This window comes from Egretta garzetta, unplaced genomic scaffold (genome assembly GCF_000687185.1).
Source record: "Egretta garzetta isolate BGI_Z169 unplaced genomic scaffold, ASM68718v1 scaffold383, whole genome shotgun sequence".
Taxonomy (NCBI): Eukaryota; Metazoa; Chordata; class Aves; order Pelecaniformes; family Ardeidae; genus Egretta; species Egretta garzetta.
Window position 1 is genome coordinate 604,169 of NW_009259100.1, and position 19,958 is coordinate 624,126.

Consider the following 19,958-nt stretch of genomic DNA (forward strand, 5'->3'; position numbering starts at 1 on the left):
TGATGTGAAAGCCCATTAAAAGTAGCACATCTGCAGTGTTCAAAGGGTATCTCCCCCTTTCTGATGGAGGAAGTAACAGAGGCAGATGCCCAAGAAAAAGGGTGGAGAAAACCAACAGCTCCTTAGAAAGCATGCAATGTTTTAAATCTTAAAATGTATCAAGAAGGTGGAGGGTGTAAGCGCAAGATTCTTTTCTTTTTTTCACTATGAACACTTGTGTATGTGCAAGATGGAGTGCACAGCTCCAGTGCAACACCTTTTTTTTTTTTTTTTCTTTTTTCTTTTTTTCTTACTGTCTTTTCTTCTGTTTTAGACTGGCCTAAAAAGCTTACTGGCAGTGTCCCATCAGTGTGTGAATAAAAGCTGCTGTAAACTGGAACTGGCAGCCTCCTTCTAAAAATTGTGTACATATGGGGTATATACATCCAACACACATCTAATGTAGAGTCTAACCATTTCTATGGTATCAGTCTGACTGTTCAGAAAGAATGCGATTTTGAATTTAAGAGCTCCACCCACAAGTACAGCCATATCAAAATGTTGGCAGGACCTAGTCAGTGTAGGAAAATTGTGGTCGGTTTTAAATATTGAGGGGAAAAAAAGGAAGGAAAGAAATCTGTTAATGAACACAATAAGATTTTAATTTCTTGAAGAAAATTAGCCACAAGATCTACCACTTAATCTGATTAAGAAGTTCCATTAGAGAAATTAGCAAATTAATTGGATACCAATAAAAATAACAACAATAAAATACTTAAAGGCTGTAGGGAATTTTACAAATCAAAGAGCTGAAGAGTTCAGATCTAAAAAAAATAAAAAAAAATGAAAATAATTTTGGATAAAAACCAGAAGTACACCTACAGAGAAAGTATCGGGCTTGGAAGAGTACTGGGTGTATACTTGGGGAAATATTCAGTACCACAATAAATTGGTTTAAAAATAGAACTGGAATGAAGAAATTAAGGATTTCTGAGGTCTTATGGTGAAACTCAAACATGAGAGTATTGTTTATCAAAAGAATAAAAATAGAAGTATTTTTAAATTCTTTTTTATATACAAGTAGTAAAACTCAAGTGTCTTAGAAGAATATTATTTGGATTTATTTTTTTGTTTTAAAACACAAACTTGGAAACTAAGTCTGAAATAATTCAGAGATTCCATTGCACCAAAATAAGACTGGCAATCAGTAAGCAATTAAACATTCTTAAAACAGCTATAAGAACTGAAATACATTTTGCACTTCCATGAGAGTTAAAAATATTTTGCTACAGCTTATCCTGAAACACAGATGTCTGAATCTTCACTAGGTTGAAAAGATTGGATATTTAGAATACTTCATAGATTTGTCTTCTCTAGAATTTGCTATTAGAAAATATGTTTTATATTTTGGAATGATATAAAGTATTACATTTTTGCATTGCTACAATGGATAAAATATCATTGGTCATATGAATCAGAAAGGGCTCCACTCCAGAATGTCTACTGGATTTGGATAGCTAGGATTTGAATGCATTTTCATATTTTAAAGTATAATCTGAGCTGTTGTGGCATGGAAATTCTAGACTTGGGAAAAAAGAATTTATTTTATTTATGGTGGAATACCTTTTGGAACAGTTTCTCAATGCAGCATATTCAAAGGAAGATGTTTTGCAGAAATGATAATTGCTGAAAGACAGAAAAAAGTAGAAAATAGAAAAATCACCTGATTACTTAAAAACACAGGCTGAGTAATTTAAATAGTCAGCATGAACTGTAAGCCTTAAGCAATAGCAGATGCCTGTCAGTCCCGATCTGTCTTTACACACTGGCAAACAGTTAAGACCTTTTGCCAATAGTTCAGAGGAGTTTATAGTTAATTTCCATTTAAGAGTAATCAAGCTCTATAAGACATAAAATCTGATTTTGTTCCCTCTACAGGAGATCCATGTGATTTGTAGAGGCTATGAACTTTGCAAAAAGGTTTCTGTTTCTTATGTAAATTAAAGATAATAGGGTTTCTGATGTTAATTAGAAAAAAAAAGAAGCTTTTCAATTTATAGGGTACAATTCAGTGAATAAATTGATATATGGATTTGAAGTTATTAATATCAATTAGAAAAGCTGACTTTCTGAGCGTCTCTGCGAACCTTCCATTATTAGAACAAGATTTAGCTGTCTGCCACAACAGAAAGGTAGACCAGGATTTGCTGGCACTGTGCTAATGGTGTCTGCCTCAGTAATAGGGGGCTGTAAGGGAATTAGGAACTCTGCAGCCAGAACTGTCTTCTCTCTTGCTTATTTGGCAATCAGGCCTAACCTCACACTGAGTAACTTCTAATAGGAGAGGAGGGAAGATGAGCGGAGGGGAAATGATCAATAAAGTTGAGAAATACGAAATAGACTATTTCTCTTTGAGATCAAAAGGACAGTCTTGCTTAGAATGGCTTTTATTTTTTCTAGTTTATTATGACCACATAGAGGAACTTCTAACAGAGGTCTCCTTCAGGACTTATTAAAAAATGTAAGGCAAAACAGCCTGACTGCATTCTTTAAAGACAGGTGACATTTGTAAGAGGTTAGCATGGGGGTTTTATGGCATGCAATGGTAATTTCACTGCAAGGTGAGTTTAATAACTCTTTAGACAAAAAGGAAATTCCTTCTGATAGAGGAGAGCAGATAAGATGTTCAGATAAAACCCTTAAAAGAAATGAGTAACATTAGGAGCAGCACTGCTGCAACTGGCAAAACAAAACATATAACCTGAATGATTATAGTATTTTTTTAGAAATATTTGTAACAAGAACAGTTTTTAAAAAGATGCATTTTTAGGTAAGTGTTTTCCTGACTCTGAATAGTTAGAGGTACTTGGGGCGATAAATGGCGTTAGCAACCAACTGTGCACAGTTTGATTTCATGTCTCACTGCATTTATTCTGAGTTGGCCATTTACATGCTCTGGTATTGGGGTCATAAGAAATCACTTAAGTAAGTAACTGTGATCACATACCACAGTGTTGGGTTCGTATGTATGCCACTATTGAGAAAATCTGCTGACTTGACCTCAGTTTTGATGTATTGCACCATGTAACGACAAAGGTTTTTCTGACATTGACCCATTGGCCACACTGTACATTTGTGAGCTTTCTGGTTTTGCATTTCCTTCAAAGCTGAAGGGCTGGCAGTGCCAGCACAACCAAACTAACCCTGAAAAATACTGCTGCTCCAACACCCACGGAGTGACTATTGATAAAGAATGATAGTTCTCTGACCTATTTTTTTCACTCCTAATGTGGATCTTGAGGAGACAGTGGATCACCCACAGCAGTGAGCACACCAGTTTGGTGCCTTCTTTTTCCTCCCACATTAAACTTACCTTAGGGAGGATGGTACTTCGTGAACAAGCTTAGGGGACTCCCCCACATCTGCCTTCATCTGGCAATGGATTTCGACTTTATTTAAATCAAATTCTAGACTACATTCCTATGGCATCTCCTTCACAAAGTTAGGAGTTTTTTGAGACGATCTTTTTGTCCATCTCTAGCCTCCCTGCTGCTTACAGCAGTGAAATGCAAGGGATATTTCTGATGCACTTCACTGATAAGGTGTCTTCTGATTTCACATAAGTTCTCTTGTTGATCTCTCTCACAACTGTGATGAGAAAGCCAATCTCCAAAATGTTATTCATAGCAGGTTTTTTTATACTTCTTTGGGAAGACTGTGAATAATACTGAAATTAGGTAAGAAACTTCATGTATACATACATATATATATATAGATATATGCACTTTTCAGTGTATTTGTTTGGTATTGCCCTGCCTTCTTGAAAATAACTAACAACAAAACACTTACGGGGGGGAAGAGGGGGGGACCCACAAGAAATGCACAAAAGGCAAAGGGAAAAACTACAGGTAAATAATTGCAAAGAAGTTAACATTATAATGGGTTAGTGATCAACTGGGAAAAAGCTGTCCAGACAGAAACCAGCAGCATTACACAGCTGTGTTAAGGGCTGAAAGCCTTAGGTCAAAAGGAATCCTAGATTCTAAAGATACTAAAGGATAAAGGGGAGTGGGTTATCGGCCTGATGGGAGGGAGATATAGAAGGAAAGAGAATCATTGCAGCAAGACAACAGTAAGGTTCTTACAGGCAAAGGTAGGTATTAACTGACCTGAAAGGAACCTTAAAAGTGGTTGCAAGGAAAGATTAGGGTGTAGACAGAGGGAAATATGATTGTGAAAAATTATTCTTTTACCTCTTAGCAATCTCTACTTTGTATCTCTGGGTAAAAGAATAAATACCTTTGCTTTGAAAAGACTCTTCTTGAGTCACTTTAATCAGTTGCTATCACAGGCTGCTGAGAGCTAAGGACTTTCAGCTGCAAATTTAGTCTATCATATCAACATGGTTAGCATCTGTAATCCAGTGAGCCAATCTGAAGGTGAAAGGACTGCCTGATTTATCCAAAGTAAGCTACAGGCAGGGAGGCCTGTCACCCAAGTGCGTTTGTGATGGACAAAAGAAAGGCTTTATCTGTATCCAGGACAGAAGATAAGGGATGAAGGTTCAGGAGGTTTTGTTTGCTTTGTTTATTTTCTTCCCTTTTCTGCTTTTTTTTTTTCTATTTTTGGTGTGGGTTTTTTTTTTCTGTATATGGTGAATATTAACACTGAGATTCCTGTCATCTCTTTTAAGTTTATTGTTTAAGCCACTTTTTCAAAGGCATAATACACTGCAACTGTCATCAACATTTCTTGTTGTTCCTGTTGTCTTTCCAGCTGTGAATTTCTGTCAAATTTTTATTATATAAAAAGTAGAAATCTATATTTTGTTGCCACCTCATTTTTAGAATATGTTGGTAATATAATTGTTAACCATTTTAAAAACATTGACATAGGGCATCATAAATATTCTTAAGCTACGTTGTATCTGCTGAGATGCTTAAAAGAGAAAAGTGTAGGCATATATAATAGTCAATTCACATGTTAAAAACTTCCTTAAAAAAAGAGAACTTCATAAAAGGTACTTAGGATATTCTTGACTAATTCTTTTGGGAAGAAAAACACTCTGTGAAGTTTACTCAAGTAACTACAAAATCACAGCAAGTTCTTATCTCATAAACTAAAAACCTTTTAGGAAAGGCTAGTGACTGCAGATATTGCTGGGTTTGACAGATTAAATGTTCCCAAACCAATGCTCATCCCACTATGACTCATCAGACTGAGACTTTATATATAAACAAGAAGTTCCCTCAGGATTTCAACTTTCAACTGGATGATTAATTGACAAAGCTAAAAATCCAGATTCTCAATACAGAGAAACTCTATAAGTTTCAAATTAATGAAGCAATCATTCCCTTAGATGACTTTTAACACTGCACCAGGTTTTCAACAAAAAATGCTCTGATAAATGTGGTGATACTTTTTCCATTACTCATTTGAGCATTTCCACTAGATTATGTTTTTATGGACTTCAGGGAATACAAGTGTGCCCCTGTTTGGAGAAGTAAAAGGCAATCTTCAAGAGGACCATACTCAAAATAATGCAATTACTTGTCTCGTTAGTGTTCCACAAATCCTTCTTCCATCTTTCTTATTTTATCCACATTGGCTACAAATTTTTGACAGGATGCTTAGATACCCAGATGGGTGATAATATCCTCAGTGAGACTGAGTATGTAAAAAGCTGGCACTGTTTTCTTGTTGTTATTGTTGTTGTTTTGCGGGAGGGGTGTGTGTGTGTGTGGCGGGGTGAGTGTGATCTCACAGAAATTAAAAGGTTATCCTGTGCTAGTGTTATGAGCCAGTAAGTTATCTGAGTGTCGTTTGCTAAGGTCTCAATGAAGAACACTTTGTACATGACCTTTCTGTACACAAAAATCAGAAAAGGGCAACAAAAATGGATAGAGACAAGAACTTTCAAGTGAGAATGGATTGCATTGCTTAAATTCACTTTGTTCAGAAAGAAGAAGTGATACAACAGATCTATGTATCATTTTTAAATGAAGGCTAAGTTAAGATAAATAACGGTTAGATACAGATATCACTAGGAAAGAGGATTATAGAAAAGCACTGAAACATCACAGTCCTTTGGTTAAGGATGGAGAGAGGGATGGAAAATTAACGAACTTGTTTTAAAATGCTACTGTGTCACTTTTAAAAGCCTAGATTATAAAAAATATTGATGTGGACTGGAAACTGTTGACTTTCATGTTACATAAATACTTGTTGAAAAGGTAAGTCTGTGCCCAAGTGTTCTTTTCTAATCAAATCTGACTGGTTTTTAAAACTTTTTTTTTTTTTCCCCAACACATTCTAGTTCTCCCTTAGCTTCCTTGTTGACTTATTTTGGAAGAAAAGGTTTCTTAGCCTCAGGATTAGAAAATAATTTTGCTTTATTTACAAATTCTTTGTTAAGTTACTTGCAAGAAAGCTCCTGTTCCACAGTATAAAACATGAATCATCCCGGAACATGATACTTTTTTTTTTGTTTGTTTGTGTGTCCTCATTGCTGTCCCTTTTCAGCTTGTCTGGGAATGAATACCAAATTCTGATGCTTTTTATGTCAAGTTTTGAGGCATGAAGACAGTTAACAAAATAATTTTTTTTTGTACAAAAAAACCAGTTCCCTCTTGCAAATCAATTACTGAAAGCTTCTGGGCCTTTCTACTAGAATTAAACATAAATTATACCATTTAGCAATTCTAAGACCATTTAGCAGTTCTTTAGAGAGAGTAGAGTTCAAATTTCTTTTGGGGGTCTGGCAGAGAAGTCATTGGTCGTAGTGCAGGATGTAATGCTTGCAGTTGGTATCTCTGGCTTCTTTCAGTTTAACACAGTCCTGATACCACCGCTGTGGGCAGGTGTGTGCAAAGCAAAATCGGTAAAAGCAATACATACCAGCCAAAGAAATAGCATGGGCTGTCACAGCTGAGCTGTGTCATTGAAATAATTTCTTCTGTACAGCTTGCTTAATTTATTTGTTGGTTTGGTCACACTGGTAGCAAATTAGAATAGGTAAGCCAGAAGCAGAGCTGTGTTTTGGGGAAGAAAATATCATCTTGGTGCTTCAGCTCTGCTACTTCCCTCAACCCAATGAAGTGTCTCAGTGGTAGCACAGCTCATTTCCACTTAACTGCATCCACATGGGAGGGATTAAAACAGGGATATAGAAAAGCACTTCTCACCCAAGATGGCAAAAAAAGGGAGGATGGACTTGTTCTTTGGGTGACTGCATTGGTACTAGCAGGCTGCATGCTCGTGTTAGGACTGAGCTGGCCAGCAAACTTGTTTGCGCCATGAAATGTGTGAACATAGTAACATGTAATTGCATTAGTGGCCACAGGGCTCATTCTGACTTTATAGCTACTGTGCTTCAAGGAAGATGTTTTCAGGATTGTCTGAGAAAAACTGGTAAGTGTGATTCAACTTGAAGTAAGCACAAATGCAAGGCACAGGGGTACCCTGTTCCAGTCCACACAGTAATAGGTAGCGTTATGGCAACTCTTTAGTATGTGAAGAAAAGCTGAAATTCTGTGTTATTGGAGATGTATGCAATGGAGAAAAATGTGCAATATTAGGAGTGTACTTATTTGCTGGGTATTTTAGAATGTCAAACCTAAATATCCCCCAGTTGAGCCAGAACCCTTTCAAAATTTTGGGTAAGAGAAAGAACCCCTGTCTAGATTACACCCATGAATATGTTTCAATAGGATAAACTATGGGGAATTCACACTTTTCTATGCCTTGTGTCACGGAAAGAAAGCTTCCCCATCAGTGTTTCAGCTGCATTTGTGCTTTGAACAATGAAGGTACTAAAGCAATTATCAAGGAATAACCAATATGCTCTAAATTTATGGTTCCTGTACCTTTTTTTCTTGGGATTTTTTTTTTCCCCCAACAGTAATCTCAGAAGGTATCAAATTCAAGCAAACAGAGAAAGAGGGAGAGAGAGAGGCCTACTAAGTACAAGGCTATTGTACCTTATAACAAGGTTATAATATGCAGAAGCATTACTTACCATATCCTGCAATATTCATTGCCACTGCTAGGAGATCAGTGTAAGACAGATAAAAGTAAATACGTTTTTGCACAGCGGGTAGGGAACTTCCAGAGTTCATTGCCACAGGAGGCTTGGTTGACAGACAGTATAAGTAGTTTCAAAAAGATATTAGAGATATTCATAGGCAACAGGACTAAATACTAAGTAGATACAAAAGAGAACAAGACATGTGCCCTCCAACATGCCCAACAGAATGATTGTGGATGCTCGCAGAGTACAGGGGGAACAGACCACAGAAAATGGTCACACTCACATCCTTCCCTTAAACAGCTGCTTGCCTTGTCACTGACCGCAGCAGCATGCTGGTCTGGATGCGTGAGCATGTCTCATGTTCTTAGCTTGCTTCTGCCTAACTAATGAATTGTTTAGACCAGAGTGTCTCAAAGCTTCACAGCAGTGCAGGCAAAATTTAATTTTGTGGCTGTGACAGAATTGCTGCTTTAGGCACCATCCTCCCTGAGAGCAGCGAGATGGAGTAAGAGCTGTGCCCGGCCACCATGATGTGTTGACCGTGGGCTGGTTGCCCAGGAATTGCTCTGCTGCTGCCACTAAAGCCAGCACAAGATGGCTTGATATTAACTGTTAATTAGCAGCTTCCCCAACACCCAGAGTATGCAGATCTGCCTCTCTCTAAGCTGTGATTTTTTCTGCCACCATCATTTTACAGCCATAGCTAAGCACTCTGTATAAGACCAGAGTTGGTATATTACAATGTGACAAAGCTTTCTGAATAATTTATATCTAAGGCTCCATTTCACACTTATTTGTTATCCTATGGATTTTCCCCTAGGATATGCCATCTAATTTCAATTTAAAACGTAAGTTCCATAAATTACTGCTGCACAGAAGTTGCTTTAACATGCCATTTATGAAGGTAATGGTGCACACTGTAGCAGAAGTGTTTCAGAGTTTTCACTCCTGGGATTACAGATTCACAGTAAGCTGGTAAATGGGGAACAATGAGGAGTCTTCTAGAAAATTGAACAAATCCACCTTAACATATCAAAGCAAATTGCACCGTAATGCTATGAACTCTGTAGGGCAATGTTTCCACAACAGCATGGACATCTAGATTCCCTGCTCGCATTAAGCAGAAAGGAACTGTGTATATTGTGTGCCATGTGTATTTAGATACCGGTTCCTGAAAGTGCACTTAGGAAGAGTATTAAGACATATTTATGGTAAGGTATAAATAAGGCCCATTACACCGACAGTTCTTAATCCTTGGTTTAAAATCATGTGAATCTTGTTTTATTCCCTGAGTACCTGATTTGCTAAAAAAAATCATAGCTACAGAGAACAGCCAATCTAGGTGACGGGTTCAACAATGATTTAACAAGGTGTCATCCAAATATTACAAAAATGTGTATAAATATCTGTTATTTTTCAAGAAAAACATAACTTATATTATTTTTACTTTAAAAAGTAATATAAATTGTATAGCAGTAAGTGCATTTCTGAAAAAATCACTTTGTTTACATGTCTTGCCTACCTTAAAAGAAAATCATGTCATTGCAGTCATTAGGGCTATTTTTCTGTGCATGAGGCCACATTTTGGCAAAATGTCTCTCCTTAGATGTTTAGGTTTAACTCTTATTCTTAACACTCGTTAAGTTTAATAAGCTTTATGCACCTGCTTAAAAGAATGAAATTAAGTATTTCTTGAGTAAAACTAGCGACTAATTTGGCATCTGCTGATTTTATAACAGTGCTTTATATTTTGTTTTATTACTTAGTCATACAGCTGCCTACTTCAATAGGAAAATACAATGTAACATTCTCCTACCAAATATATGTGCAAATCTAGAACTGCTTCTGACTGAAATTACTTAAGTAGTGTACCCAAAAGAAAGGGATTGAGATTTGGATTATAGTGTACAAAGCCACCAGATACAAGTAATGAATCCCCAGGCTGTATATACCTTGCTTTAGTGACTAGTATCTAAGGACCTGAGATGCTCTGTCTGTTTGTGAGATAGTCAAGATTCAGTGAGCCAACTTTTCATTCCTGTCACGGACCTGTCTTTTTGGTGATTTCCCTCATGTAAATTTGAAAGTAGATCGTGTTACATGTAAGTAAAGACTGCGTATCAGTACTAAATGCATCCTGCTGTCTGTTAGGCAAATCTCATGAACTGTGGAGCTTCTTGAGGTCTTTAGGAAAGAGTTAGGTATCGCTTGCCAGTTGGAAGGTAAATGTGGATCTGCAAGACGGTCAGTTCCCTTCTCTGCGGTGCTCATAACTTGCCCAGGGGGTTATTGCTGTCAGTGCTTTGCCTTTGGCCTGTTTGATGCAAGTTCACGAGGCACAAGAGGGAAGGTTTCACACAAGAAGGAAATCCAGGATTTCAGGTCAAATCCTGTATTGCTTGTGATAACGTGTAACAAGCAATTATTTGAGGGAAGGATGCAGAAAGGGTGGAAAAAGGGATGGGCTGTGACACAGTGCAGCAGCAGAAACAAATTTACATTGTGTGTTAAGATGTGCTACTTTGAGACTGATGTGCCTGGTTCAGGAAAAACAATCAGCGCATGCAAGTGCACTTGTGAATATGAATGGCCTAAATAATTTCAGAATCCATTTACAAACCACTTACACCTACCTCAGCCTGCTTGCATGATTTCCGATGCCTGTCAGCTGCACAGGACCATATTGCTCATCACACAAATGGAAAGCTGTTTTCCCTTAACTTGCCAAGCATATTGCTGAACTGTGGGCCCTGAAACCATTTTTTAATTTAAGAAAGATTTTGGCCTGTTCCAGTGCCATTCTGTTTCCTTTTTTGTTTCTCTTCTTTTCCCTGCTTGTTCTTTCACTTTCTTTAGTAGTTTGTAATAGTGACAGTTCATTATATCCAGTAACTCAAATGATCATTGAATAGTCTTTGAAGGCAGGTTACTATTCATAAGTTTCCGCTGCTACTGTTTCTGATGTATATGTTGCATGTACATGCTTCATGTATCTGATTAATTGCATTGCTTTGGATCCAACAGGCCAGAACCAGTTCTGTGGACAAAGGATGGTGGAGAACTACCAGATCCAGAGAGAATGGTTGTCAACGGCAGGGTCCTAAGCATCAGTTTCCTAAACAAAACAGACAATGGCACATACCGATGTGAAGCAAAAAATCCTATTGGCCGAAACAGCACAGAATATGTCCTGATAGTACATGGTGAGTGTGTTCTCATTAGTTCTTTTGGTGCATGTTATGTATATCTAGCATTTCAAGAAAATACAGTTAGCTGCTTGCGATCATTACCGGAAGAATAGCAAGAAAAATCTGGAAGTATAATTGCACTTTTATTGATGCTGTCATCTAGTTGTGGGGCATGTGTTTACTTCCTTTTATTGGCACGCCTCTCTTCATACAGTTTTAACAAAATATATTCACTTATGTTGTGAACTTTTTGCAAAGTAAGCACCTGTAAAAATGTTTTGCAGTATGTTGGTACTGTTTTATAAAAACTTGCCTCAGGCACATGCTGTTCAGATAAAGCTGGCTACAAAAGCATATATGAAGGGAAATATGGAAATACCAGACAGATGGGTGCTTCAGGTTTTTTGTTTAGTTTTTTACAGACCACCAAAGACAGGACATCGGACACATTTCTTCACATGAGTTATAGTCTGCTACTGAGAAAATTCAGCTTATACAAGTTAGCTGATCATCACCTGGCCTATCGTTACAGTCAATCCTCAGAAAAATGTCATGTCCTAAATTCATGATAATTCTTCCAATAAAATCAAAAAACAGGAAGGTTCACACTAAATTACAGTTTATTTGTTTTCCTGAATTAATCAGGCAACAATATGTGTCACATGAAAAGAATAGCTGTCGTTTACATTGATCATGAAATAGATTGATGTAACTCAGGTAACTTCAGGAGAAACTATAATACTAAGTTAGCATTTGCCTTTAATACAGCTTTACAATATGGATGTAGCAGTCTCAAAACATAATGTTCTCTTATCACAGATATATATGTGATAATTTCTGGAAGATTATGAGTTCTGTAATTTGAATTTTAACCTAAGTGAATATAGAGACGAAATCTCCACTGTAGTTCATGACAGTACTTTTTTTTCCTCTAGCTTTAAAAAAATTGCCACTTCTTAGAACTAGGACAAAATAAAATCAAACAATCTAATACAAATTATAGTCTGTAAATAGACATGCAAACTATATAGGTTTTATTTGCTTATGATGAATTCAGATATAACAAATGTATATGGTTTTGGTGTTTGTAAGGTCTCAAAAACATTTTTCACTAAAGGTTTAACCTGCCGTTAGGTATTTGGCAGAAAACTTAATAAGTGCTACTTTCAGCTTTCAGTAATTAGCTATTTTTGGCACTGTTGATGAAATGTCATTTATCAAAAGAACCCCTTAGATTACTTTTCATTTTTCTTAAAGTTCACTATTAGTTTATGTAGGATTAGTGGCCCAAGTAAGGAGGAGGTCTTTGCATGAGGAACACAGAGCCTGTACTGCTGCGTGAGTATTTCTGTATTAAAGACAAACAGAAAAACTAAACCCTCTAACCTCTACTTACATTCATTACTGTAAGAAAAGAAAAAGAAAAAAAATGTCTTTTATATCCTGGAGGTGGTGTTCTACTGGTTGTTGGCTGCAGGCACGAAGTGCACTGCTTTTGATAAGGTAATGGCTTCTGCGCTTACCAGATGTTGAAACTTCTGTCATTTGTGTTGTCTGCCCAATTTATTTATGTGACTATTTCTGAAACATGGCTTTTAATAATGGTAGATTTTTCCATCAGTGGTGACTTTGCAATATACCTCTATCAAAGAATATTTCCCGATCTCCGATGTGTCTTTCGCATAGTGGCATGCCCCCTGTTGATCTGATTATCTTGCAACAACTTCATGGCAGTCTGTAAAATCATTCATTATCAGGAAGGCATTCTGTTATGTTTGGCAGCACATTAGGCATGTTATCAGGTTTAGCTTGCACATTGCTGACCTTTTCTGTTATGAGTACCAGAGTTTTCCTAATTGCATTTCTGCAATTCCAGTGTTAGAACTAGAGAAGGTAAATGTCAGGTGCTTCCGAGGTTTCTGAAACAATGAGAGTAGTGTGACAGAATATGTGATGATGTTTAGTGCTTAACAACTTACTGCGTTTCAGAATTAAGTTTATTTTAAGTACAGAAGAGACTGACACAATTATTTTATCAAGTGTGGCGCAATCAGTTGTATAGATCAATTTAAGAGGTGTCTTACCCCTTCTTTATCTCATTACATTTGCAAATGTCTCTAGCGAAACATAATCCTCCCAAAATTAGACAATATTCTCTCTCTCTCTCTGGGGGCTAGCAAACCTATCATTTTCTGAGATGCATTCTTCCATTTAATAGAGGAATTTTTTTTCTATATATTCCTAAATATACCTGGGAGCATCCTTTGATTTCTCATCCCTTCCCCGGTGCCTAAAGTGTTGATGTTATTTTGGGTTTTTTGTCCTACTCTTCTGTTACAGCTGACTTACCATATAAGTATGCCTTCTCACCTTGAATGTTAGGATCCTAATACAAGCACGTGCCAGATTTAACATAAGGGGAGGTACGTTGACAAAGATGTGGGAGAGGAGAGGGGATGAACCTGCATGAGGAGAGTCTTTTCACAAGATATTCGTTTAAATTGCAGCTCAAGGAGGTAAGGTCTAGGAAAAGTGACCTACCAGTTCTGCAAGGAGTAAGGCATAAATGCCCTGAGTGCTAGTAGCCACTGCTTTAATGGAGCCTCTGGAAGCCCAGTTCCACAGTTGCTAAACAGCAAATAGTTTTTCTAGGAAACCCTCAAGCCCAGACAAGTTGCAGTGATGGAAAAAGAGAATAATCACATGCCCATGTTTAGAAAGATACTATGGCTGGTTCAGATTTTCAGTGCAGGCTTGTGTGTGAAGGCATAGGAATCAATGGAAGGTATCCTCTGCAGAGGCAGGGGAGTGCAACCTGATTTACAGCTTTTCTTTCCTTATCCACACTGTGATTTCCTCTACATTTTTTTCCCTTTTCCACTTCTACTTCAACAGATATTCTGTCTTTCTGTTTATCAAGGTTGTAAAAGTTTCATCTGGCTTCTATTCCTTTTTTCCACTGTGAAATCCCCCTCTCAGTGGGACTCAGTCTACTAATTCTCTCAATTTCTGAAGTTATCATCCTAACTCGGAGGAGATTTAGACAGCTTTAGCATAGAGAGCAGCCTAAAAATGGAAGGTATAGTTTATCATAATTAGAGATTAAGGTTAAGCAAAGTATTTACACATATTAATTATACAAACCAAGCAAAGAGTGTCTCATGCCTTTAAGTGGACCAACCCAGACACAAAATTATACAGAAAAGTAGTATTTTTTCCACTGTAAATGGTGGTGAGGTAATACTGTTTTGATGTTAAGTGATAGCAGTGGAAATAAATATTGCTATAAGCAGATGAATGGCAATCTGTCTAATATAATTAGTATCCGATAACATAAAAAGTCTTTTTAGATTTGTAGTATAATTAAAGAAATCAGACTTCAGAGAAATTGAATATATTTGAATTAGATAAAAGGCATGGACTATTAAATATTCTCATGCTGCTTTGCTGAATCAATACGGCTGCTACCTTCATTCTTCTTAACTTTTATTATTAATAATAAATGTCAAGAAAACACTTCATGAAGCAGGAGGGTGGGAACAAAGTCTGAGTTTATAGGCAGCAGTACAAAGGCAAGACATGTAGTTTGCTCAAACATTTGTCTCGTGCAGTAACAAAGGCACAGCCTTTAATGCCTGTAGCTGTTGTCATTTCTGTATTCTAATTGGTGAGCTTAGTGCTTTAGAAGTGCACATTCTGGCTAGATATATTACACCTTTCTTTGGTAATGGGCCCCAGGCAATTTTCACTCTCTTCTAATTTATTAAGAATTTTTGTTTACCTTTGTCCAAATACTAGTCATTAATCATCAGTAAAGAGAGCTAACTGTCAAACTCATGATGCCTAACCCAAAAACATAGATTCTACTTGCAAAGCTTAGGTAATAACTGCATTGATTTAGCTGGAGTTGAAAAAGGAGGTGGTCCATCATAATCAAACTGAAGACACAGCTATTATGTATGTAGCGGTAGCTCGTAAGCTCTGGATGTCACTGCTGAATTACTTAGTTCAACATCACGCTGAGTGTGTGACAGAAGTCCACATCATTGAGACATCTTCTTAATGGAAACAGTATCATCTGATAATTTGCAGAGTTCTTTGAAATAAAGTACCTTGGTGAATTATCCTGATTTCCCAATCTAAAAACACGCATTCAATTAGTTGAAATATTCAGAGCTATAGTGTGTCATGTATCAATTATCTATCAAAGCAATATGGAAATTAACATGGATCAGCAGCTGTGGATGGGCAAGGTAGTTCTTGCTGCCACAATTATACATACAGTAGAAAGCAATTAAGCCAGTAGCTCAATATCTCTGGAGAATAAAAAGTGGGCAAGCTGTTTTTTGCAAATAAAGGCAACTGAAAGACCGAATTACATCCTCGTTAGTATTTTGAAATGTACTTTCAAACAAAAGATCTCCTACAATGTCTAAGACCAAAGGTCCCACTGCACCTTTCCTTTGGACTATAATGTATTTTTCTTCCACCTGCTTGTCCTGTCCCATTTCAAAACATTTATCATCTTAGCTTTCACAATAACCTGTGGCAACAAGTTTCTGAATTGAGTTATGTGCTTTGAGGGAAAAATATTCTCTTTTGTTTGTTTAAGCCTGCTGCTTGATCTCTTCACTTCCGAACTTTCCAATCTATTTGGCCTCTTTTGCTGTTTGTGCTGTAAATACACAGTTAAAATCACTTTTATTTTCATGCTGCTTCCCTTCAATAGATTCTCAAGTATTTCCACCTCACTCTCAATTTATCAGTAATTATGATCTCTGCATTTCCTGGATTCCTGTCCCTTCTACCCACTCTCCTTCTTTCATGGTCTCTTTTTCACCTTTTTCTTCATTTTTTGGTCTAGTAGTAAATCTCTGTGATTGACTGGTCTCCATACCTGGAACAACACTATTCCAAATTTGCACTGGTCACCTTAGTTTATTAACTTCTGCCTCCAAATTCATTTATAGAGGTTCACCTTCTGTGCCCCCCCCCCCCCCCCACATCACATCCCCTCCAGCACCGTGAACTTTTAATTCCATACAAGTTTCTTTTTAAATTAGTAGAAACTCTGTGGAATCCAAAGCACATCTGAAATGAAACAGACTCCGTTACTTCTATCCGTTCTAGATTCCTTTATCTTTGTCTGCTCATTCGCGCACTATCATATTTTTATTATGTTTCATTTCTGTTCTGATGTTCTCACAGGGGCCCCTCTCCTCCTTTATTTCTGTAACTCATTTGTCCACATCTCTCACTCTATGAAAGTAAAAACTGAACAGAACAGTAATTTGAAATAAAATTGAAGAGGTGAGATTTTTTTCCTGTTCTCTTCGAAAACTGAGCATATCAGATAGGCAATAGATCTTCTGGTTTGCAAATATTTTCACTACAGGCCTCTGATAAATCTTGTGCACTGTTTTTTGACACCTTGCCCTCATAAAAATACATTAAAAAGCACACAAAAAATGGGGCAGGGCAGAGGTGGGAAGGGAAAGAAAGGAAGCAGCATCCATGTGGAGCAGCTTGCTTATCAGTAATCTAGTTGCCCTCTATTTTGGCGTTAAGACCCAACATGTACAGCTACAATAGAGGGTGTCTTTAGTAAAAACAAAACAAAACAAAAAACCAGCCTTGCCCTTACAGCAATCAAAGCATATCAAGAATATATGCTTAGGACTTAATTTGAAATTCTGTGCATATGAATACCTGTGCTTTTAAGTCTTGAGGGTTTTTTTATATCTGTATTTGAATTAAAAAAAAAAGAGGGTGTATCAGTTTTGAGTCCTTCAAACAGAGGTGGAAAGTCTCTCCTATTCCCATCTTATAAAAAGTAAAAATAACATAAAAAAGTACAGAAGACAGCTCACAGACAGAGGAGCCTGAGCTTTCAGCTGAAAAATAAATAAATAAAAGAACGCTCTTGAAGACTTTCTCCTTCTCAAAAGCCTTCCTTTGCCCCAAACCATCTCCTTTTTTCTTTTTCTCTCTTCCTCTTCCCTGTTATGCATGCATGCATACACACACAACACATGCATACACACACAAACAAAAACAAACAAACAGGTCTAGTAACTTACCCAGGAAGAGATCTTTTATTGTCATCTTCATATCTTTTGAAATCTACAGCAGCTGGATGGTTTTCTTGCAAAAGCTGAGGTGTGGAGGAGCGAGGTTTCACTGTGGCAGGTCTAAGAAAGTAACTCATTATGACCCTGTGTTAAAGGTAGCATTATAAACACACAGCGAATTTCATTCATATGTTATTCTGCAAAGTGTAGTCCTTCAAATTGTGTTGAAATATTTTGATTTTGCATATACATTAATGTTCTAAAGCGAGATTAAGCTATTAAATCATTATCATAATGTTAAAGTTAGCTTCTCCAGAGGACTCTTGTTTACGCTATAAGAGGTGGCCCAGACCTTAAAGCACAATGCAGATGAATGCTACACAATCAGATGAATTAAGAAATCATTGTGTAATATAGCTTTTATTATTGGACTAAAGAAGAATAATGTTTAGTTGACGTTTTGGGGTATGAGAAATCTGTCAAGAAACTTATGGTGGAATTGGTGGCTTAATTTTATGGATGAATTGTCCAGCTATTATCCCTGAACACTCGCAAGGCAGCTACTTCGAAATTGCTTTTTGTTGATAAATACTTGAATAGCGGGGTCTATAGTTGAGTTGTGTGAACTGATATTTCTTCATTTATGGTGACTTTAGAAAAATAAGATACAAATTTTTTTTTTCAGATAAGCTCAAAATTATTTTGGAAAGGTCAAGAAAATAACATTCCAAACCACAGTAACACTTTTGGGGAATCTTTTTGACACCTCTACATTTTTACATTAAAATACTGGTTTTGATGAAAGAAAACTTGTAAAATGAAGTGATTTTGTTAGATAACATATGGAAGATTTTAATTTCTTTCTTTCCCCATACTGGGGTACTCATTGAAATTCTTATATTCAAAGTATTGCAGTTGAATTAAATCTGAATTTGGCCTGGTTTTACTTTTTTTTTTTAATTCTCCACCACCACCACCCCCTGGTGGATGCAGCAAATATCTCTCTTTAACAACATATTCTAAAATGTATAGCTCATTCCTCTTGGAATAGAAGTTGTACTTATTCTAAAGTCCTGTAGTTTTGGATGTCTTTAATAACACACAACACCTGAAAATATTTAATTTTCTATGTACATATTTCATTGGCTAATGTGATAGTTCTTGATTTGGATTCCCTATGCGATTTCTGAAAAGGAAAAGATTGGGTGTTAGTTTTTAATTATAATGATTTTTTTTCCGTACACAATAATTGCATGAAGTTAATATTTTGGATGCTTGTATATGGGTAGAGCATCTACAATGAAGTACTTCTTGAACTAAATATTCTAGATATATTGCTGTTGCTCATTTGAGAAGAACTTTTAACTGATTTTAAGTGACATGTATTTCTGAAATGGTGCTGTTGAGTTTATTATCACTGATTTGCTGTAGTAGCACAGCTTGCTCTCTAATTTTTCTGGACTTCAAGCTTATACCTCTAAAATTCTTGAACTTTACTTCAATCGAGCTTTTTTGTTTGAGGGGTCAGAATGTAAAATTATCATGTCTATGAACATCATATGCAATCTTCATGAAGAAAATATAACTGTTAAAAGAATAATTTCACTTGAGATTGATGACAATGTTATAGTCTAACAGTTGATAATGATCTTATGCTTCCATCTAGATCATTTATTATTCACAAAACTCAAACCATAAAGAAATTATTAAAGTGACCTAGTAATTTTCTAAATTGAACTCTTTCCTGCACCATTAGCTGCTGCATGGAATGCAGATAAGGGTGTCCTGTTTCTATCTTTCTCATATGGTGTTTCTTTAACTTACCTTTCTTTGAGAATGGGTTGCTCTCTTTTTCACTCAGTTCATGAAAGGAAAATTACACACATGTAGTGATATTTCTTAAAATGTCAACTGGTGATGCTAACCTGGTGACACATCAGTACCATCTTTTGTTCCAACTGAGATTATAAACAATTCATTGGTTCTGAGCAAATTGAGATAGATATAAATACTTTGGGGAGATTACAAACAGCATCCTGAGTCTGAGAGGGGAAGGGAAAGTCTCTGTAAAAATCGCACATCTTAGAGAGCTTTGAGAAGTTCCATACCTAAGGTCTCTGATCACACATGAAGATGAGCATGGAGGCTGAGAGAGAAGTAGACACTTAGAGGAATTTGCTCATCTCAAACCATTAATATTTCTAACATCCATAAGTTGCTGTTAATAATTATTAGTGATTATTCTATTTTTGCTATTTGTCATTTTAATGATTAATGGCTTGTGAACTTTTTCTGGAGTTTATCTTAGCCTGCATTTCTATATTGTATAAAGGAAAAAATATTCAATAAAATATTTCTTACTGTATTCTATTAGTATTTTACTTACAGCAAATAAGGTTTTTTCTCTCCCTTGTTTTCAGTATTCTTCCAACTAAAGAACAGATCAAACTGACAAAAATTTGAAATTTCCTGAACAAAATTTTAAAATCTTCATAACATCTTTCTTCACAGCATAGGCTCATTTTTAATTTGTGGTGGGACCCAAAGCAGCTTTAGCCTCTCCTCCAAAAAGGAAAACTCTAAGCTGCAATCACAAACTATTTTTTCCTTTATTTTGATATGCCTTACTGTGAATTGCTTTGACTTTGTCTCAAGGATTCAGAACTGATCTGGCAGCTTTCAAGAAAGTTC

The 19,958-nt window shown here is 36.5% G+C and overlaps 1 protein-coding gene across 1 annotated transcript in view; it reads left to right on the top strand.

Moving 5' to 3' along the window:
* CADM2 (cell adhesion molecule 2) overlaps nt 1-19,958 on the top strand; it is a 178,970-nt gene that overhangs the window by 104,925 nt on the left and 54,087 nt on the right. The window contains exon 7 of the mRNA XM_035890745.1: nt 11,033-11,211. Within this exon, the coding sequence (XP_035746638.1) occupies nt 11,033-11,211 (179 nt within the window). The remainder of the gene's footprint in view (nt 1-11,032; nt 11,212-19,958) is intronic.